General features: G+C 42.9%; 1 protein-coding gene across 1 annotated transcript; it reads left to right on the forward strand.

The window, feature by feature from the left end:
• Nucleotides 1-28: 28 nt before the first annotated feature.
• On the forward strand, nt 29-12,478 carry narf (nuclear prelamin A recognition factor). Its single transcript, XM_079260970.1, has 12 exons — nt 29-295; nt 1,218-1,297; nt 1,396-1,461; nt 1,667-1,795; nt 1,892-2,024; nt 2,624-2,758; nt 3,208-3,326; nt 7,966-8,095; nt 8,656-8,728; nt 8,851-8,988; nt 9,334-9,491; nt 11,409-12,478. Exons 2-12 carry the CDS (start codon nt 1,241-1,243, stop codon nt 11,654-11,656), a joined length of 1,386 nt encoding a protein of 461 aa, XP_079117096.1. The 5' UTR covers nt 29-295; nt 1,218-1,240; the 3' UTR covers nt 11,657-12,478.
• The last annotated feature ends 7,736 nt before the right edge of the window (nt 12,479-20,214 follow it).

Consider the following 20,214-nt stretch of genomic DNA (forward strand, 5'->3'; position numbering starts at 1 on the left):
TGAGGGTAATACAATGGAGTTAGACGCACATAGACACGAATGGCGTGAATACTTCAAGTCCTTTCGGCTATAAAATCGGGAAATACCGCATTATGAAATAACCGCTGAGGAACAAGCCGGTAGTGGCGATGACACCATCTATAGACGACTTGAACTGAAAATAAAAGAAGGGCTGAGTAAGTGTAGAGTTTACCTATTGAATCGTATCAGAGCGACAGGCTTTGTTTTTCAGCTGCTCGTCCTCTGCAGTTTTCCATGTCTGCGTCCTAAAGAGCAGAGAAGTAGCAACCATCCGGTGAGTTGCCTCAATATCTAACCTTGTACTCCTAACACTGATTAAACTACTCACCGTTCAATATTTTAGACCTTTACTGTTTAAAATGCGATAAAGAAAAAAGGTTAAAGGGCCTGTATCAAATAAGCATGTTTTTTTTTTGTTTGTTTGTTTGTTTGTTTTTTTGATACAGTTCTAACGACTGAAAACTAATTTACATAACATTTAACTGATGTTTATGCAACTACATGATTATTAGTTCATTTATATCAGTTTATATTTATCTACTTTTTAAATCCCAAAATAAAATACCTTTATTGTTGGCCATAATAGCTTTTAAACCCAGACTTATCTATATTTCCCAGGGCCGGATTAAAAGTGCTCAGGCTCCTGGGCCCAGAGTGTTCCTGGGGCCCCGTTCCCCACCATAACATTGTGGAGATTGTGAATTGTATATTGAAATTTCTTAAATTTCTCAGCCAGTGTTACCAATAGCAATACATCAGACACTGTGGTGTAACTATTTGGCTTTTATGTACATTTTGTTTCATGTCCAAACTGCTGGTATATGCCCTACTTGGGCCCCAAGAGGGTCTGGCCCCCTGGGCCTGTGCCCATAATGCCCATTGGATAATCTGGCCTTGATCTTTCCCCTCATAATATGTCTGTTTTGTGTTGTTTCTACTGTGTATATAATTGACAGGAGCTATTAAATGTAATAACAGGATACAAGTTTATGTTTATTGCCAGTTTCCCATCATTAGTAGCTTCTGGTGATAGGACGGTGGGGGACACTTGAGAGGAGGGTGGAGCAGACATTAACAGCAGTCAGCAGCGCACTGCACGTGCATTCATCATGCCACCGCCTTACTGGGAACATGCTGGGAGGAACTGGTCTACACATGCAAGCAAATAGTGTGGATTTTCTGCTTTGTGTCTCCAGTTTCAAGGTAGCTTCAAAGGAAAATGTCAGAGGTCAGCATTGCGAAGCGCAAGGAGAAGTGTGAGAACTGCACCAAACAGGTACCGCTCCGGGTCAAATCTCTCTTTAACACGACGTGCTGAGTTCGAACATCTTCCTTTATTGTTGTCCTGAAATGAATTTATGACCGTCCACACAGTGCAACAAGAGACAGAGCGATGAAGGTGCTGACTCGATCCCAGAGAGAGAGGAGGTCAATGGGCAGGTCTGCTTACTCAGCCATGTTGTTATTGATTGGTTTTAGCCAAAGATAGTCCTCATCAGTTTGTTTATTAACATGACATTTCACATGTTTTCACAAGAAAAACTTCCTAAAGTTAGACAAGCTGAGGCGTTTGTATCATCAAAGAGTTTTCCTAAGTAGCCGATGCAGGTAAACTTTGACATGTCCTTTCTTTTTTCCCCCTAAGTCAAATGAAGGATCCCAGTTGTTGCTGAGTGCGTGCCTCTCCTGTGATGGCTGTCTCTCAGAGGAGGAGAGTCTGAAGCTCTCTCAGCAGAACCTGGAGGAACTGGAGCGGGTTCTGGCGCTCAATAAGGTACAGAAAAACCAGAGATAGTCAGGGTGCTGTGTGGTTGCCGCTTGTATCAATAGCTTATGGTGTATGTGTGTGTTGTTCCTCTGTTCCTGTCAGAAGTGTGACGTGTCAAAGCACCGGGTGCTGGTCGCCTCGGTGTGTCCGCAGTCTCTGCCTTTCTTTGCAGTCAAGTTGGGTCTCGATATCACCGAAGCAGCCTTCAAGCTCTGCAGCTTCCTCAAGAGTCTGGGTGAGCTTAGAGAAGGTTTTATGTGAGCTATATCTTGGTGACAGCTAGGGGTGGGAAAATGGAATTGAAAAATTGAAAATCAGGATTTTTATTTTTTTTTCACAATTTTATAATTGATTTTTTTTTTTTTTTCTTTTAATAAACAAAAATAATCCATTTTAAAATGTTTGTCATTTATATTGTTTTTATTGATCTTTACTTGTCTTCTTGGGCAATATAGCAGCAGAATGATGGTCTGGCTAATGTGTTCTTTTTTCCTCATTGAAATCCAGAAAAATGAAAAAGTTTTATTCATTTATTTTGCTTTTTAATCTACAAAAATCAGCAATATCGAAGAATTGTGAGAATTGCAATTCAAATCGAATCGGCATCCAAAAGATCGGAATGGAATCGGGACAAAAGCATATCGTCGCAGCGATAGCATCATCTTTTCCTCTAGATTGTTGGCTTTTTTTTTTTGTTTGTTTGTTTTACAACTTAAAACGTTTGGAAAAATAAACTTTCTAAGCTTTCTAGACATTCTTCTGCCATTTTGTGGAATCTTTCCACTAACTGATGTCTCATACTCTCTCCGTGTTCGCTGCTGCTTTCCCCTGCAGGAGTCCAGTTTGTGTTTGACACCACGTTAGCAGCAAGCTTCAACATCTTGGAGACTCAGAAGGAGTTTATTCAGAGGTATCGCAGGAGGCACCATGACTCTCACGCCTTGCCCATGTTCACCTCCTCCTGTCCAGGTAAACCCCATCAGTCACGCTGACTTTTGCTTCATTATTTTTCTGTTTTTTCCATTTTATTGAACACGCCACGAGCTGAAAGGGGGGGGGGGATGGAGCTAGTTTTAGACATGCAGAGAGCAGCAGATAGCTGGCGAGGGGAGATAGACAGCGCTTCTAAAGCCACACCCTGTATCACAGATAGGACCAGGGAGCTTTACGAACATTAAATTTAAATGAAAGAGTTATAAAGAGTTTTAATTGTCAGAAATCTGTCAAAATGCCTCCATTTTATAAACCCACTTATTCCGATTGAGCCTGTCCAGCAGCTGCTAAGCAAACAGACGGTTACAGCCTACATAGGTTGCCGGCAGGAATCTATTTTTGATTTACGTAAATGTTTACGGAGTGTTTCACAGGGAACGTGCAGCAGTTTTGATTTAGACTGCGTTGGCACTGCATGTGTGCAGGTTGGATCCGCTACTCAGAACGCATCCTGGGCAGTCTGGTCACTCCTCATATCTGCACCGCCAGATCCCCCCAGCTGATCATGGGCTGCCTGGTCAAAGACTATTTCTCCAAACAGCAGGTGAGCAGAGAGGCTTTTTGGCCACAGTTTAATGGGAACATGTTTAAATGGGTTGTGGTGCTTTCAGGGCCTTTTTGTACAAGAGATGTGTAACATTTATTGCTTAACTTGTTCAGACAGGCCTGTGAATGAGACACAACATGGAGGGAGAGTGTATAGGAGATTAGACAATGCGTAAAGTGTGTGATATAGTGGTTAATAGTTTGGTTTTTATCAAAATAACTTGACTGGAGTCAGCTGATTTTTTTTTTTATTTTTTTTTTTATTTTTTGGCATGTTTGTTGATTTTAAACCAAAATGCAAAAAAAAGACGGAAAAAAAAACAACAAATATTTCTCACAGTAACGGCTCCATAAAAATAGTTTTCCATCATTCTTGTAGTTTTTACAAGACTTTCTAAAGAATCTTAGTCTATTTGGCATCATGTGTGTCTTATTTTCTGCAACTCCAGTACATTGCCTCATTCCTTTAGTCACATGGACTTTTGTCAGATTTTCTAAACTAAACGGCAGGGTCAGTTTTTCTCAGCAGACGCCTCGATGGAGATGAGCTGGGCTTCGTTTTTATCCTTTTACCAGCTTTGATTCCACCTCCCTGAATCGAGCAGTTAGAGGGAGAAAGAGACTTTTCTCCTTAAAAACTCTGGGGAAATCTGATGAGACAATACGACACAAACATGTGGACTGAATGTCTCATGCAGCCCGTTTGGCCATTAAATGTCATCTATAAACTAGGGTGGGGAAAGAGAAAATTTTAACAAAAATTTGATTTTCTTCTTTTTTTTCAAATAGATAAAAAATAATTCATTATAAATTTTTGGTCATATTTTTTGTTCATCTTTTTACTTTTCTTCTTGGGCATTAAAGCATCCATTCATTCATTCATTTTTCAAACCGCTTAATCTAATTCAGGGTCGCATTAAAGCAGCAGAATGATTATCTGGCTATTGTGTTGTTTTTTCCTGATGGAAATCACGAAAATTGACAAAAAAAAAAGTGGTTTTTTTTTCATTTTTCTTTTGTTTTTAATCTTCAAAAATCAGCAATACCGGAGAATTGTGAGAATCTCAATTTAAATCGAATCGGCACCCAAAAAAATCAGAATCTAATCAAATTGGGACGAACGCATATCGTCACAGCTCTACATACTATAAATCACTTTCAGCTGTGTCAAATCATGTTTTATATCTACAGAAACACTGTGAATGTTTTCCAGATTCGTCTCTTTCTTCTTTCCTTAATAAATCAGATGAGGGGAGATCTAAATGTTCTCTTATTGAACAGTCAGCATCACACTGTGATGGTTTCATTATGGATCCCACCGTCTTCACATCGCTGCTGTTTGACGAGAAGCTGCAGCAAAAACAACTATAAGACTTTATATTTACAGTCTTTATGACTTTATGGTTACACAGCAACATGGTTATTTGTCATAAGAATTAATTAAAAAGAGAAGGGACAGGGACATTGTGTTTGTCCATAAAGAGTCAGAAAAAGCAGAAGCTTTAGCTGCTGCAGCGTCTTTGATTCGTTTGAGTCAAAGTGAGTAAAACCGACTCTGTTATTCAGTCCATAACAGGACCGGTTGGATTCCTCTAACCAGCTGATCACATGTTCAGTAAGGAAGAAACTAAAGATTTATATTTCATTCACGACAGCTAAAAAAATCCCAAAGTGCTTCACAACAACATGAAAATAAAGTATAAAAAGTTTGAACAGTGAAAACAGAAATGAAGAATCACCAAAGTGAAATGCTTGTCTGTATAATGTCTCCCTTTGGAGGAGTGAATGGAGTGTGTACAGCATTGAGACAGACTTCTATAACCTCAGTACTCCTGCCTGAAAAGCACAGTCACCACCAGCTTTAAGTTGCACTGTGTCCCCGACAACGATGAAGCCGGGTCCTCAACTTGAAAAGGCTGAGAGTGAAATCGTTCCACGTTACCGATGTTAAAAGTTTCTAATCAAGTTCAGGAATGTGGATCCGCAGATCAGTAATACTGTAAGCTGTCTCATCAGAGATAATTACACCTGAGACTTAAGGTGTGTTTGGTTTTTAAATCCCATGTTGACGGAAATACAGTCTAGTCTGAGCCTTGTGGGTTTGTGGTTCGAGGTGAAAGGGAAGACGGATATTCCACCAGTCAGAACAGTGTGTGTGTGTGTGGGAGGGGGTGGGTGCAAGCGTAAGCAGTGACCATTGTGAGTCAGACACTACCAGAGCACAGTGTCAAACCTGCACCATGACAGTAAGGAAGTTGTGACGGCAAGTTCTGTCCAGCTGTGATGATTTAGTCCCACAACTACAAAACAAATGCATTGATTGCTGCTCAGAGTGTGTTGAAGGTGACGTTAGCATGAGTCCAGTGTCGGTACTGCTGCCTTTAAACTGAGTAACGCTTCCATCATGCCAGTCATTTACAAGAAAAGACATTTAAGCTGAGCCGGAACCAGCTTGAAAAGAGTCCTGTCTGGTTACAGCTGGACTGCATTAAATAATAAAGCATAGATTCTGTAAAATGCAGCTCGGGCATCTGGTCAGGATGCCTCCTGGACCTCCCTGGTGAGGCGTTCCAGCCACGTCCCTCTGAAAGGAGACCCCGGGGAGACCCAGGACACGCTGGTGGGATTATATCACTCGGCTGGCCTGGGAACGCCTCTGGATCCCCCCCACAGAGTTGACAAATGTGGCTGGGGAGAGGGAAGTCTGGGATTCCTTGTTTAGGCTACTGCCCCCCCGACCCGACCCCGGATAAGTGGCTGAAGATGGATGGATGTAAAATGCAGCGTCTGAAACCACCAAATGTGTCGCTTGCAGAAAACTGCCGGGTGATCTCGTACAAATCTCTGAAGTGACATCAAATGAAGCAGTTCTAAACTTTTTTCCTGTGGCTTCAATTTGTCTTTTCCTGCCAATATTTAAAGTGGAACTATTATGTGCATTTCAGGCTAATTTATTTTTATTTCTGAGCCCAGAAAGGCTGGGATTGATCGAGTTATTGTCACAAATCACTTTATTTACTTTAGACCGACCCTCTCCGTAGGCTGTCAGATCAGATTGTGGGCAAAACGAGTGGATTGAGACTCTTCCGCATTAAGCCCCGCCTCCCGCCACTGCACTACATCGGGAGCGCGCACCGCAACTGCTTTCGCCGTCATTGTAACATCTCATAAACAGAAGGATTAGGCTAGTATGAACTCAATAAAAAAACAAACTACAATGTCAACACATAGCATACAGCCCTACATGCTGGAACCTGAATCAGAGCCTGAAAACAAAGTGGAAAACAGCAACCCACAGCAACGAATGCAGCAGGATGTCTCTCTTTGGTAAACTCACCAGCCATCGTTGGAAATAACTTTATCCCACGTTTTCCACCCGCCTGATGTATTTGTACATGCCCTTGTTAACCAGTAGAAGGTAACCAATCACCGAACCTTATCCCCCGGGACGTCACAAGGATTTCCAAGTAGAAAAAACTCTCTAAAACGAAGCGTTTTTCGTCGCCATGGAAACCGAACCAAGAAAGTACTGGAACTCAAACTCAAACTCAAACATGCGTTTAGGTGATAAAAAACAGTGTCGTTCACGTGTCTGATGAGGATTCAACACTGTAACACTGTAGAAAGCTCAGAAAACTTGAAATACCATCATAGCACCCCTTTAAGGAACTGCTTACATTTTATTTTGTTCCTCAGAGCTGCAGCTTTAATGTAAAACTAAACATGAAGTGAAGCAGAAAGTCGGCAAGGTGTTGTTACAAATGAAAAGGCAAACATGGCCTGATTTTTATGTTCATTTAATACATAAATAAGTACTGAATAGCTGCACTTGTCCACTCAAAGTACCTCTACACTACAATCCCAGCACACTCATGCAGTACTTCTCTTGTAACTTGAAGTACAATGTGGTAGAAATGGGAGAAGAATGAAATGGAACCGTAAAGTCGGGATGTGTCATGCAGAGAGACTTTTTAAAAGTCCCTGATTTCCATCTACAAGTGGACAATAAAGTTTTGGCCTGCAGGAGTTGAACGACCTGGTGTCTGTGTGTGCTGCTTCCACTTCTGCTGCAGATATAAAAGAATCAGTAACCAAGACAAGATGAAATGATGTCTCCGGCTTTTGTCTTCGAGTTATTTCTGTTTTCTGCTGAACATGATCATTTGCATCGTTTCTGGTCGAAGCAGAAGAGCGACATGTTATTTCCTGATGTGTGACTGGGATGTTGCTTTGCTCTAAAAGAAGCTTCACTGAGTGTTGTATAACCAGATATGTTTGTCTGTGCTTGTGGAACCAGTTCACCCAGAACCAGTGAAGAGCAAAGCTGGAGTTTGAGCTCAGATCGCCGGTTTATCTGGACTTGTTTAAAGCTGCAGCTCAGATAGTCAGATGCTAAATGACGAAGCAGCAGCACCAAAATCAGTCCAGATCATGACTGAAGCGGCTCGGCTGCAGAAATCTGGGGGAGACACTGAATCTGACAGCAAAAACAAAGGAAACATCTTCACGTTCACCAACAGAGGAACTTCTTCTACCCAGATAAAAAGACGACTTTACTTTGTAATGAGGCAGAAAGTGTTCTGTTCAGGACAGCAATCACATCGCTGTGCTGTCTTTTTCTTGTCTTTGTCCAACAGAAGCAGAGTCCAGACAAAGTCTACCACATAGTTGTAGCTCCCTGCTTTGATAAGAAACTGGAGGCGGTCAGAGAGGAGTTTTACAACAGTCTGATGGAGACCAGGGACGTCGACTGTGTCCTCACCTCCAGTAAGATAAATACTGCTTTTTTTTCCCCACACTGCTTCTCTGGACAGCACATGACCATTGGTTTTGTGTTTCTACTGGTAAAAACTGAAGGGTATCAACATATCAAGTCCAAGTCTTTTGGGACCCTTCTGTTGGGGCCCAAATCTTCCTGATCCAATCCTGAATGGTGGAGCTTGACACACAGCAGCCTGTTGATTGGTTGAAAGAATTGTTACTTCCTGTGCGACTTTGCCGATGCATGTCCGGCTATTTGGCCACTTACCAGTAAGGGTAACACAACGGCTGTGGAAACACAACAGAAATTCAAACCAAACCAAAACACACCCGTTCTACTAAAAATGGCTGCAGTCGTGTCTTTTATTTGGCTCAGCATCTGATTGGTTGGTCCCAGAAGGCAGTCTGTCATCTAGATCCACCTGTCAGGTGCACAATCAAGGCTGGTATGAAAACCATAGCATCAAGATGGTTAAAAATCGAGACCAGGGATTCCTATTTTGGTCCTATTGGGATTATGTGGTGGTTGATCATGATGCAGTTACTATAAATTACTCCTGTTTCAGATGAGATCTATTACCTGATGGAGCAGAGGAAGGTGTCAGTGGAGGAGCTGGACTCAGTTCCACTGGACCAAGTGTGAGTTTCTGCCCAACCAGCCATCAGACTGGGATCATACTGGTTTTTTCTGAATGCTGGTAATGTCTGGATGGTTGCTGAGTCAGAACAGCACAGTGAACAAAGATTTGTGGTGGCTGCAGGCTGGGAGAAGCTGGAGACGTGGCGCTGGTGAGGCACGATGGCCGAGGCTCCGAAGGTTTTCTGGAACACGTCTTCAAACAAGCGGCGAAAGATCTCTTTGGTCTGGATGTCCAGGAGATCACGTATAAGACCCTCAGGTTAGACACGGACTATGATTACGCTTCATCATGCATGTCAGTGGGTGTACAGCGCTGTGGAAAAGTCATTTCCACCTTTTTGACCTCTGTTTGTAAGCTGGTCAGACGTAAACATTTCAGATCATCACACGGATTGTAACATTAGACAAACATAACCCGAGTAAATGAGAAAACCTCTCCAAACCTTCCTGCTCTGACGTTAAAGTTTGTCTGATCATGTGACACATATGATCAGATCATGTGGTAGTCTCTCGTTCAGGTTGTGAATGCAGTTTTATGTCCTCTTCTCTCTGAAGTTGGCTGTTTAAATATTGATCCTTTCGTCTGATTCTGGTACTTTGACAGGAATCGGGATTTCCAGGAAGTGACCCTGGAGCGGGACGGCGAAGTGCTGCTGCAGTTTGCTGCCGTCTACGGTTTCAGGAACATCCAGACCCTGGTGCATCGGATGAGGAAAGGCCGTGTGCCCTACCAGCTGGTGGAGGTGCTGTCCTGCCCTGGAGGTGACTCCTTTATACCGGCTTTCCTAGTTCAAAGTTCCAGCAGCGACTCGGATTTTCTGTCCTCTGTTTACATGGTAGTGATTCATGTTGGTGGCTGTGTGTGGGTGTTGTGGTCAGCACTGTGGCCTCAAACCAGTGGCGTCGCCAGCCGGTTTATCCGCTTTAGCCCCGGATGTTTTGCGTGTAACCTCAGTAGCCAAAACCATTGCAAGTAATGCCAGGCGGACACTGTGCGATTTTAGAAATCTGACTGTCGGGGAAATGCTCCCACTGCACGACCGGGTTTGTCCCTCGTACTCTTATTTGACCCTACGACATGTGTACTCATACTGTACGTCTGCTGTCAGCCACGATTATTGACAACCACGACTAGTAGTCGGCGTCAGTCGGTGTGACGGCACGACGTGCTCGAGTGTGAACAACGAAAAACAAAGGTTCCTAGTTCCTATGACAACCACAGCGTGCCTGACAACAAGATGGCGAGCAGGCAGCAAGTTGTTGCAGTTGTGTGCGCTGTCTTGTGCGCTGAAACAAAAAAAACAACAACCTGGTGTTCTCTCCAGAGCTCTACTAATCTCTCTTCTAGCAGCTGCGTCCACCGCACACATCTGAAGTTGGGGTTGCCCGCCATTGTTTAAAGCTCCGCCGGTGTCGTCTGCGCAGGTGCGAACGTAGAATCGTGACGTAACACCACTCACACTGTACGAGCGACGGCGAAAATTTCTGACATGCCAGAAGTTTGATTGGGAGGTCGCAGCATTGTCGTTAGAACGTAGCAGCAATTAATCCTTCCTCGTGAGTGTTCTCACACTGTACGGCTCACGACCTCCCGACCGGACATCCCGACGCTACGATGTTTCCATGATGACGCAGCGTGGTCTGCGACAGCAAAATGCTGTGAAATCGCCTCGAAATCGCACAGTGTCCGCCCAGCATTACTGTACATAGATGCTCTACTAAAACTAAGCTGCCATCCGTTCCACCAACCCGTTCCGTGGCTCCGCTACGGTTTTTCTCTTCAGCCGCAGGCTCACACACTCACACACACATACACCAAAAGAACGCTACAAGACACGTTGATGTTTGCAGCGCTGTGTTAACAGAACAACGTGGTCAAGCTGGAGAGAGGAGAGAGACACACAGAGCATGTGAGCTGCGTCGGCAGCAGAGGAAGTTAGCATGTTTAACCGCGAATGTTCTGCTACAAGCTTTAGCAATAAACACCACAAAGCAGGGAAGGGAGTTTACCCCAAAGCTGGCAGAAGCTTCTCCTCCTCTCAGCCTCCCAAGGAGGAAAGTTTATCAGCTGTATCTGTAACACACACACTCTCTGGGTACTCCGACTTAATCCCACTTTTCAAAAACATACATGTTGGGTTAACTGGTTACTCTAAATTGTCCCTAGGAGTGAAAGCGAGCTGTTCAGGTTGTCCTAAATTAGTCCAAGCAGTCAAGAAAATGACTGACTGTCTTGTACTTGCCAACATCTTCTTGATCTTATCAGCAGAGGAAAATTCTGAGGCTGAAGTCACGTGACCACTTTGAACGATGTTGACCTTGTTGGTGGAGGATTTTTTTTTTTTTTTCATTTCACACTGCAGAGTGTACAGATATGCAATGTGACAAACCATCTAAATCTAATCTCAATGTACTTCTTGATGTCCGACATCATAAATAAAACAAAATGAGTCCTCAACACTTTTTTTTTTTTTTTTTTTTTTTTTTTTACTGAAACGCATTTTGTTTTGTTTTGTGAACATTAGAATCTACTCTTTGAGCAGCAGCTGCAAATAAACAGTGCTCTTGTTTTTATCATTTTTTTCTTCATAATTGGTCATTTTCAGCCCTTTGAAGGGTCAATCAGGTTTAAGGGGTTCATGTGCTCATCCTCTGCTTTGCCCCATGTTTTCCTCTCAGGGTGCTTGAGTGGGCGAGGTCAGGCGGAGAGTGGGGCAGCAGGCCGGATAGATAAAGCTCTGGTCCAGCAGATGGAGGAGATCTACAGCAGCCTGCCAGTCCGACTACCAGAGCTCAGTCCCGTCCTGAAAACTCTGTATGAAGACTGGCTGCAGGGTCAGGACTCGCCACAGGCCATCAAGCTGCTGCACACAGAGTACAAAGATCAGAGTCAGAGCCACACGCAGCCCCCACACATGCAGTGGTGAGACCAAAGGGCTGCTTTCCTGCTTTCCACAGCTGCTCGGTGCTGCTCCTACTTTTACCACCTCATGTCATTATGGTTCAGTGAAGCAGGGATCCCCAATTCATTGTTCTGGAGGACAGGTGTCCTGCAGGTTTTCCAAGTGTCCCTGCTGCACCACACCTGATTCAAATCAACGTATGTTTAGCAGACATGTCCAGAGCTGAGTCTGAGTCAGGTGTGCTTCAGCAGTAACACCAGGAAAACCTGCAGGACACCGGTCCTCGTGGACCAGGGTTGGGGATACCTGCAGTGAAGGACAAACTGTGGACCATACAGACGGCGCTAGTTCTCCTTGAAGCCACTGGAGGGCGCCTTTTTAAAAAAAAAACAGCTGCACCTTTTGTTTGACCATGAATCTGTAAGGACACACACTCTCATGCCTACATCTTTACCAAATGAAGCAATGTTGTAAACCAGTTGGTTGGACGGTACAGAGCAATAAGTCCTGAGATAACATGAATCTCAGCAGGAATCTGTTATCACATGGGATTCACCCACTTGTGGATACGAAGGGCACATGTTAAGAGATGGGTGTATTCCAAATCTGTCAGTCCAGTATGAAACAAGCTGTTTTCCTTTTTGTGTTAAAATTATCTTCTTTTGTTCTTCCAGAATAACAATAATGTCTCTTCAAACAGTGATGGCTAACAACTGGAGCAGTGTGTGTGCCTTAAAGGGAGAAATTCTTTGCAGGGGCATGAGTGTGTTTCATCTGTCATCTCTTCTCTTCCAATGCCATAAACTAGTATTTTTAATAAGTTATTTTTCTTCTCATTTTACAAGATCAAGCATCATGTTACATATGTACAGCACTAAAGTATTCTGATCAACCAGTTTCAGTGTTTTTTCTTTTTTCTAAACTGTAAACAAAGGTTATGCATTTGGCTCAAAATAAATAAGATATATAAGCTTTTATCCACATTCAAGTTTATTTATATAGCACATTTTTTACAGCAGCAGCTGCCCAAAATGTTGAACAATAAAATAAGAAAAGACACTCAATAGTTTAAACCTGGAATTTTAAAGAAAAAAAAAAAAAGTAAAAATTAAAATACACAAAGAAGATGCTCCGGTTTGATTAAAAGCCAGTTCAAAAAAGTGGGATTTAAGAACAGGCTTAAAATTGGGGACAGATTGAGCTGCTCTAACATGGTAGGGAAGACTATTCCATAATTTTGGAGCAGCATCAGAGAAAACTCTTGTCACCCCTGGACTTCAGTCTGGCAACTGGGACCTCAGTGTCCTGGCCGGAGCATGCCGCAGTAACAGCTCTGATAATTACGAGGGAGCCAAACTGTTTAAAGCTTTAAAAACAATAATTAAATCTTGCAGCGGATCCTAAAGCTAAATGGAAGCCAGTGTAGAGAAGCAAGCACGGGGGTGATGTGACCATGTCGTGTTCCAGTGAGCAGCCGAGCCGCAGCGTTTTCAGCAAGCTGCAGACGGTGTAAGTTGAAAGGAAAATGAAAAATGGACCGCAAAAATATCTGACATTTCCAGTTTCCATGTATCCCGGCTCCAACACACCTGACTTAAAATAACGCGTCATTATGTAGAAGTTCATAGACTGTAGGATCCATTTAATTTAGGTCAGGTTTGTTGGAGCAGGAAAGCATTGACAGCAGCACTTAAGGACAGACTTTGGACACCCCCGCTTTAAACAAATAACTGAACACAAAACCACACCAAATACAAATTCCTACAGCTTAACCAGGACAAAACGTAAGTATTTATCATCGGTCCTGCAGTGGTGAGAGGAAAGGGCTGCTTTCCTTTAAAGTCATGAACAGCTGCTCAGTGCTGCTCCTACTTTTACCACCCTTATGTCATACTGGTCCAGTGAAGGACAGACTGCACTCATTCTCCTTTAAGCCACTGGAGGGCGCTGTCTGGCTTTTAATAAACAGCTAAACCTTTTGTTTGACCCTGAATCTGTAAGGAAACACACATGCCTACATCTTTACCAACAGAAGCAGTGATGTAAACCAGTTGTGTGAGTGACTTGTTAAATGAGATAAAACCACATGCCAGCAGCTCTGGGACATAAGAGCATATATTGCAACTATGGACGATACAGAGCAATAAGCTGCTGAGATAACATGCAGGAAGCTGTAAACACACATGGGATTCACACACTTGTGGATACAAAGGGCACATGTTAGGAGATGAGTGTATTCCAAATCTGTCAGTCCAGTAAACAAAGGTTATGCATTGGGCTCAAAATAAATAAAATATGTAGACTTTTATTCAAGTTGAAGGAAAAAGAAAATGGGCCAAAAAATATCAGACATCTCTATTTTCCATGTATCCCTGCTCCAACACACCTAATTTAAATTAATGCATCATTGTGCAGAAGTTCATAGGCTGTAGGATCCATTTCATTTGAGTCAGGTGTGTTGGAGCAGGGAAGCATCGAAAACTTGGAGGACAGCAGCACTTAATTCAATTCAGTTCAATTCAAATGAGAAACCTTGGAGTAATATTTGACCCTGACCTGTCCTTTGGTCCACATATTAAGCAGGTTACTAAAACAGCCTTCTTTCATTTATGTAATATAGCCAAAATTAGGGACATTCTGTCTCAGAGTGATGCAGAAAAACTGGTTCACGCTTTTGTTACTTCGAGACTAGATTACTGTAACTCTCTATTACTGGGCTGTCCTAAATATGCCCTGAAAAGCCTTCAGCTGATCCGGAATTCTGCAGCCAGAGTCCTGACCAGAACCAGTAGGAGAGATCATATTTCTCCAGTTTTAGCCTCTCTTCATTGGCTGCCTGTTGAATCTAGAATAGAATTTAAAATCCTTCTCCTTTCATATAAAGCCCTCCACAACCAGGCACCACTATATATCAAAGACCTCATTGTTCCTTATATACCAAGCAGAGTACTTCGTTCGCAGACTGCAGGCTTACTTGTGGTTCCTAGAGTCTCAAAGAGTCGAGCAGGAGGCAGAGCCTTTGGTTATCAGGCCCTCTCTCTTATGGAATAAGCTCACAGTTAGTGTGAGGGAAGCAGACACCCTCCCCACCTTTAAGACTAGGCTGAAGACTTATCTTTTTGATAAGTCCTATAGCTAGGGATGGTTAGCATCCCTTAGTTATGCTGCTATAGGTTTAGACTGCTGAGGGACATTTCCTGATACACTGAGCTTCTTTCTTTTTCTCTTTATCTCTTTCTTTTACCCCCCCATAACAGTGTTGCATCATTAACATGTATGTCTCCTGTCTCAGCAGGTCTCCCTGGCCGGGAGTAGCAGTTCCTGTTGTCTGTTGTCTTTCTGTCCTCTTCCCCCCACACAGCAGAGGCAGATGGCTGCCTGTCTTTGAGCCGGGTTCTGCCGGAGGTTTCCTTCCCGTTAAAAGGGAGTTTTTTCCTTCCCACTGTCGCCAGTGTGCTTGCTCAGGATGGGAGATTGAGTTGGACTCAACTCAATCTGTTGGTTTCCTTATATAGGCTATTATGAATTGGCCTTCATTATGTTTTTCCCTCTGTCTGTAAAGCGTCTTGAGATGGCATTGCCGTGATTTGACGCTATATAAATAAAGTTGAATTGAATTGAAGTCAGGTGTGTTGGAGCAGGGAAGCATCGAAAACTTGGAGGACAGCAGCACTTAAGGACAGACTTTGGACACCCCTACTTTAAACAAACAACTGAACACAAAACCACACCAAATACAAGTTCCTACAGCTTAACCAGGACAAAACTGAAGTTTTTATCATCAAGACAGAGAGAGAAATTTATCAAACCTACAGCATTTCAAACCCTCCCAGTGTGGGAGAAATCTGGGTGTCCTCTTCAACTCTGACCTAGATTTTATTCCACACATCAGAAATGAAACAAAAACAAGATTTTATCACATTACAAACATCACCAGAGTCTGCCCATTTCTCTCCTACTGGCATGGAGGTGCTGGTGTATGCTTTTATTTCTAGTACAACAGATAAATATAATGTCCTGCTCTCTTCCCAAAAAGAGGATTTCTAGCTTACAATTCCTCCAGAAGTCAGCGACACAAGTTCTGATGAGGACCAGAAGACGGGAACACATTACACCTATTCTAAAATCTCTGCATTGGCTCCCCATGCGTTTCAGGATTGATCTTCAGGTTCATTTAGTTATTTCTAAATGTCCTATTGGTCTCAGGCCTTCTTATCTGTCTGACCTGCTTTTAGAATACAAGCCCCTGCAGAACCTGATGTCCTCTGGTACCAGCCTTTTAATTGTTCCCAAAGTCAGAACCAAAACCTTTGGTGGGTCTCATTCCAAAACTATGGCACTCGACTGTGACACAGCCTACCAGGGACCCTCAGGGCTGCAGACTGTTGATGTTTTTAAAAAGGGGCTGAAGATCCACCTGGTTAGCTTAACTTACAGGTAACAGTCTATCAGATCAGATCATCATTTCTGCGCAGGTACACAGAGATCCTCAAGGGAAGTCTTATCTGGTAGATAGAAACACATTTTATTTAGATTTCATACAATCACTCGGAAATAAAGGTTTAAGCAAATCCAATCAGTTGTTTTGGTTTTCACCACAGCTGCAGCTACAGACTATAAAACACGATAAGTTGTGACTGTAACATGAGAGATATTTCAGATATTTGGAGTATGATTGAGGTTGTGGACAGAGATTATATGCTGGGGGCCCAGCTCCGGTCGTTGAGGGCCGCAATGCTGTGGGTTTTCCATTTATTCCTGCTCCAACACACCTGACTCAAACTATTCACTCATTGTACAGAACCTCTTTGTCTGTTGGATCCATTCAATGGAAGTCAGGTGTGTTGGAGCAGGGATACATGGAAAACCTGCAGGACAGCAGCCCTTGAGGACAGTGCCCTTTGGAAACCCCTGTAAAAGTTACTGAATCACACATGGACACACACTGGCTCGATGGGAATACACTAAAAAACACATGTATATATAAAATTCACACGTCATATTCTATAGAGATCCGACGACACAGATGGTGTAGTTTTACGATGGCCTAACCCCCCATATACATGCTTCCAATGCTTGCAAGTTCAGTTTTGAGTTTTGTCTAGCTATTGTTAGTCATTTTGTCCTCCTCTCTGTGTGTTATTTGGTTTGGCCAAAGCACTATACAAGTTCCCCTCATGCATGTTGGTGTTACTTCGGTTTTCCTTAGATGAGTTTGATCTGTTTAAGTCACACTTTTTGAGTATCGTTACATTATTTGACCTCTTTAAAATGCTGGCTGGTTTATTCCTTTCTTTGGATTCCTGTATTCATTTGGGGTCAGTAAAAGCCCAGGTTATGGAATTACTTTTGGTGTCCTTGTGGTTTTACTGCTTGGTCCTTGACGATTTTAACAACACATTTTTCCTTCCACTTTGATTTGGGTGGCTCGTTTCGCTCGTATGCACATTGTGGAAAGTCTTCATATTAAGAATACTTAAGAACAGGTAGATACTGAGGTGTTAAAAGCCCAACTGAAGGCCACCACTTCTTTTCACACCTTAAATGACACTGTAATGTTGCTGTGTACATCACAAGAAGATATGAAAGCACTCTTATTTTGAAAAGATAACATTTCTTCATGGTGTTTTACTCTGTCATTTACCCCCCCCCCCCCCCCCAAAAAAAACAAAGCATCAGAAGAAATATTTTTACACGTCTTTGTGAACATGGTCAGCTACTACAACTGTTTGTAGTTTTGCCTCCAACTCCAAGCATCATTGTAAAACAGAGGTATTAAATATTTTCAGTAAACAAAGAAACAATAAACAAAGTGTTCTTCCACAATAAACTTTCTGACCATGAGCTCACACCATCTTGTCCTGCCAAGACACACTACCTTCAGGAGAGTTGAAAAAGGTGCTGAGGATCTCCCTGATGTTAATGGCCGCTCTCAGCGACCTGTTTGCACCCATGTCTCGTACAGGTGCCATCTGTCGGCCTAGCTGCTCTACATCGTCCAGCATCCTCTGGTTCTCAGTAAGTGCAAGCAGGAAGTTGTGGAGGATGCAAGCTGCCACGACGACTGTTTCCGCATTTTGTAGGTTCAGGTTTATTCTTCTATGAAATATCCTCCACCTGGAGGTCAGGATGCTGAAGGCATTCTCCACCACTATCTTTGCTCTTGACAGCCTGTAGTTGAAGATTCTCTTTTGGTGTCTGAGGTTCTGTCCGGGGTATGGTCTCATGAGATAGGTCTTCAATGGGAAGGTTTTGTCACCCACCATGGCATATGGGACATCACCCAGGTGAGCAGCACCAGGTAGAGACGTACTGGGCGGTACATGAAGTGTTGCAGCCTCCATACCTGTCCCCAAATCTGATCCAGCATACACATCTGTCGCTGGTTCTCTCAAAGTCTCGCACCTGAATCATCTGGAACCGGCAGTCAGCGTCCACTAGTGCCAAAAGAACCACAGAATAAGTCTTAGAATTAAAATTCTGTGGTGGTGCTTGTATTGTCACGTATTTGCCAGCAATAGCTCCCAGGCAGTTGGGAAAGTTCCACTTCTCCCAGAAGCGTCTGGCCCCCTCCTTCCACGTGTCTTCTGTTGGAAGGGGAAGAAACGCTCCCTCATAATTTCATCTATGGCAGCACACACCATGTGGACAGAATTAGTAACAGTGGAGTGCCCTAGCCGATAGCTTAAAGCTAGGCTTAGCAGAGAGTCCCCAGAGGCCAAGTACCTGTGCAGGAAAAAGAAAAAAGATAAGCTACATGTCACATTCTGTTGTTCATGTGCATCTCCTCTTTGCTTTAGCTGATGTCTGCAAGGTGAGATGGAATGCACCACAGGAAGCTTTTACAAAAAGCAGGAAATGCTCAGAAATAATGTCCTTCCTTATACCATAACCCCAGCCTAGACGATAGGTGGACAGTATTTGCAGCTGCAGCAGCTTTGTTTAAACTGATATTATGGAACAAGTCGATTTAAATGAAGACAAAAGCAGCTCGACCATCTCCTGATGTTCAGAAGGAGCGATCAAATACCCTGCATCACTAGGTGTGTCCATTACAACTAGAATTGAGCAAAAACTAACTACCGCAAAAAAAAAAAAAAAAAAAAATGCTGATGGAATCAGCCACATTTAAAAAAAAGTCTCAAATATTATCAAATGTTTTTATGCTCTCGTGAGGTGGTTTTTCAGTCATTTCGATATAAAAATATATTGCAGAAGTCGTAATGGAAACATTTTTTTGCATTTATGTGTCCCTGGACGTGACATGGGGGAACGTGACCAGTTCATTTCCAATAAAGATGGCGCAGTGTGAAACAACAGCGAATCTTAACATTCTAGAGAAGAAAATGAAGGAGAAAAGCTTCCAAAAGCCGCAGGAAATTCTCCACAGGAAGTTGAAAACCCCAAAATGATGCTACCTGGCTACCTTGCATATGCCGCAATTCTCGCATAATATCATCACCCACACAAGATTTCACAAGAACTGAGGCTTATGCGCTAAACACTGTTCAATGGAAATACTCGCAAACCGCAAATGTTTTTTGTCAAAACAGAAATATCACTTTTATTCTGAAAAAAAAACAAAAAAACAAAAAACGGAGCTACAGACTGGATCTGAAAACTGCACCTAAACAGACATTAACTGTTGCATTAATCTCTGGGAGGGTAGGCCATTTAAGTCTCAGAGCCCCGTGAGTGGATGTCCAGGCCACAAGGCACTAAAGGCACCCGGATGAGCCAACCATCACAGCCAGGACCCCCTTTACCCCCTGGGCTTCAGCCCAGGTAAGCCCACGCATTAAGGCGGTCTCAATCACAGCCTTAAATCTCACTGGGCGGTTCCCACCATCGTCACCTTAGCAGCTTCACACCACGCATCTCTCCCGAAAAATACAAAAATGGGCAAAGAGGTAGAGCTGAGCGGGGGCTGTGAGCGTGGGGGTGGATATTTGACATCTATCAAACTCTAGGTGGGCTACAGCTGAATCCCGCTGTTGGCCGGTTAAAAATTGCATTTGTGCTAAATTCTGTCTTCTTGCAGCGGGATTTGGGGTACCTGTCAATCAAACGGACACGCCTCTAATTATGCTGAATTTCGAGATTAAATGGGTTATAAAACAGGTTACTTATAAAAAAAAATGCACTTGCCCCACAGTTGTCATGAAGGTAAACTGGACGTATTAAACCTAGAACAATTTTTTTTTTGCACCTGGCTGTAAATATGATTTTTCTGCTGTGATTTTGGCCTTTTAAAAGATGCATTACATAACTTTCTGACGTTCGATGACAATTCTGCACAGATTCCATATAGACTGAAGGCAACAAGCCAAAATGAGTATTTTAATCAACACACAGCTGGCTGGACAACCCTTCATCCCTTGGTTTGTATGTATTTGTTTTGTAGGTTTATTCTTTTCTAAGTAACATTTTTTCCTTTTTGTTTACTCATTTGTAACTAAAAAACAATTTTGTCCAAATTATTATATTTAAGAGTATAATCAAACAGTTGTAAACTTGCTGATTTATTTGCAGTTTACCGCAGTCCAACAGCCAATCTCTGTTTGGGCTCGATGGCAGCTCTG

Source organism: Telmatherina bonti (genome assembly GCF_933228915.1).
Source record: "Telmatherina bonti genome assembly, chromosome: 21".
NCBI classification, from domain to species: domain Eukaryota; kingdom Metazoa; phylum Chordata; class Actinopteri; order Atheriniformes; family Telmatherinidae; genus Telmatherina; species Telmatherina bonti.

Bases quoted from the DNA above. Each gene is read 5' to 3' on its own strand.
- narf (XM_079260970.1), top strand. From the start codon at position 1,241: ATGTCAGAGGTCAGCATTGCGAAGCGCAAGGAGAAGTGTGAGAACTGC. The intron at 1,298-1,395 runs GTACCGCTCCGG...CCGTCCACACAG, and splicing joins GTGAGAACTGCACCAAACAG to TGCAACAAGAGACAGAGCGA. The intron at 2,025-2,623 runs GTGAGCTTAGAG...TTTCCCCTGCAG, and splicing joins CAGCTTCCTCAAGAGTCTGG to GAGTCCAGTTTGTGTTTGAC.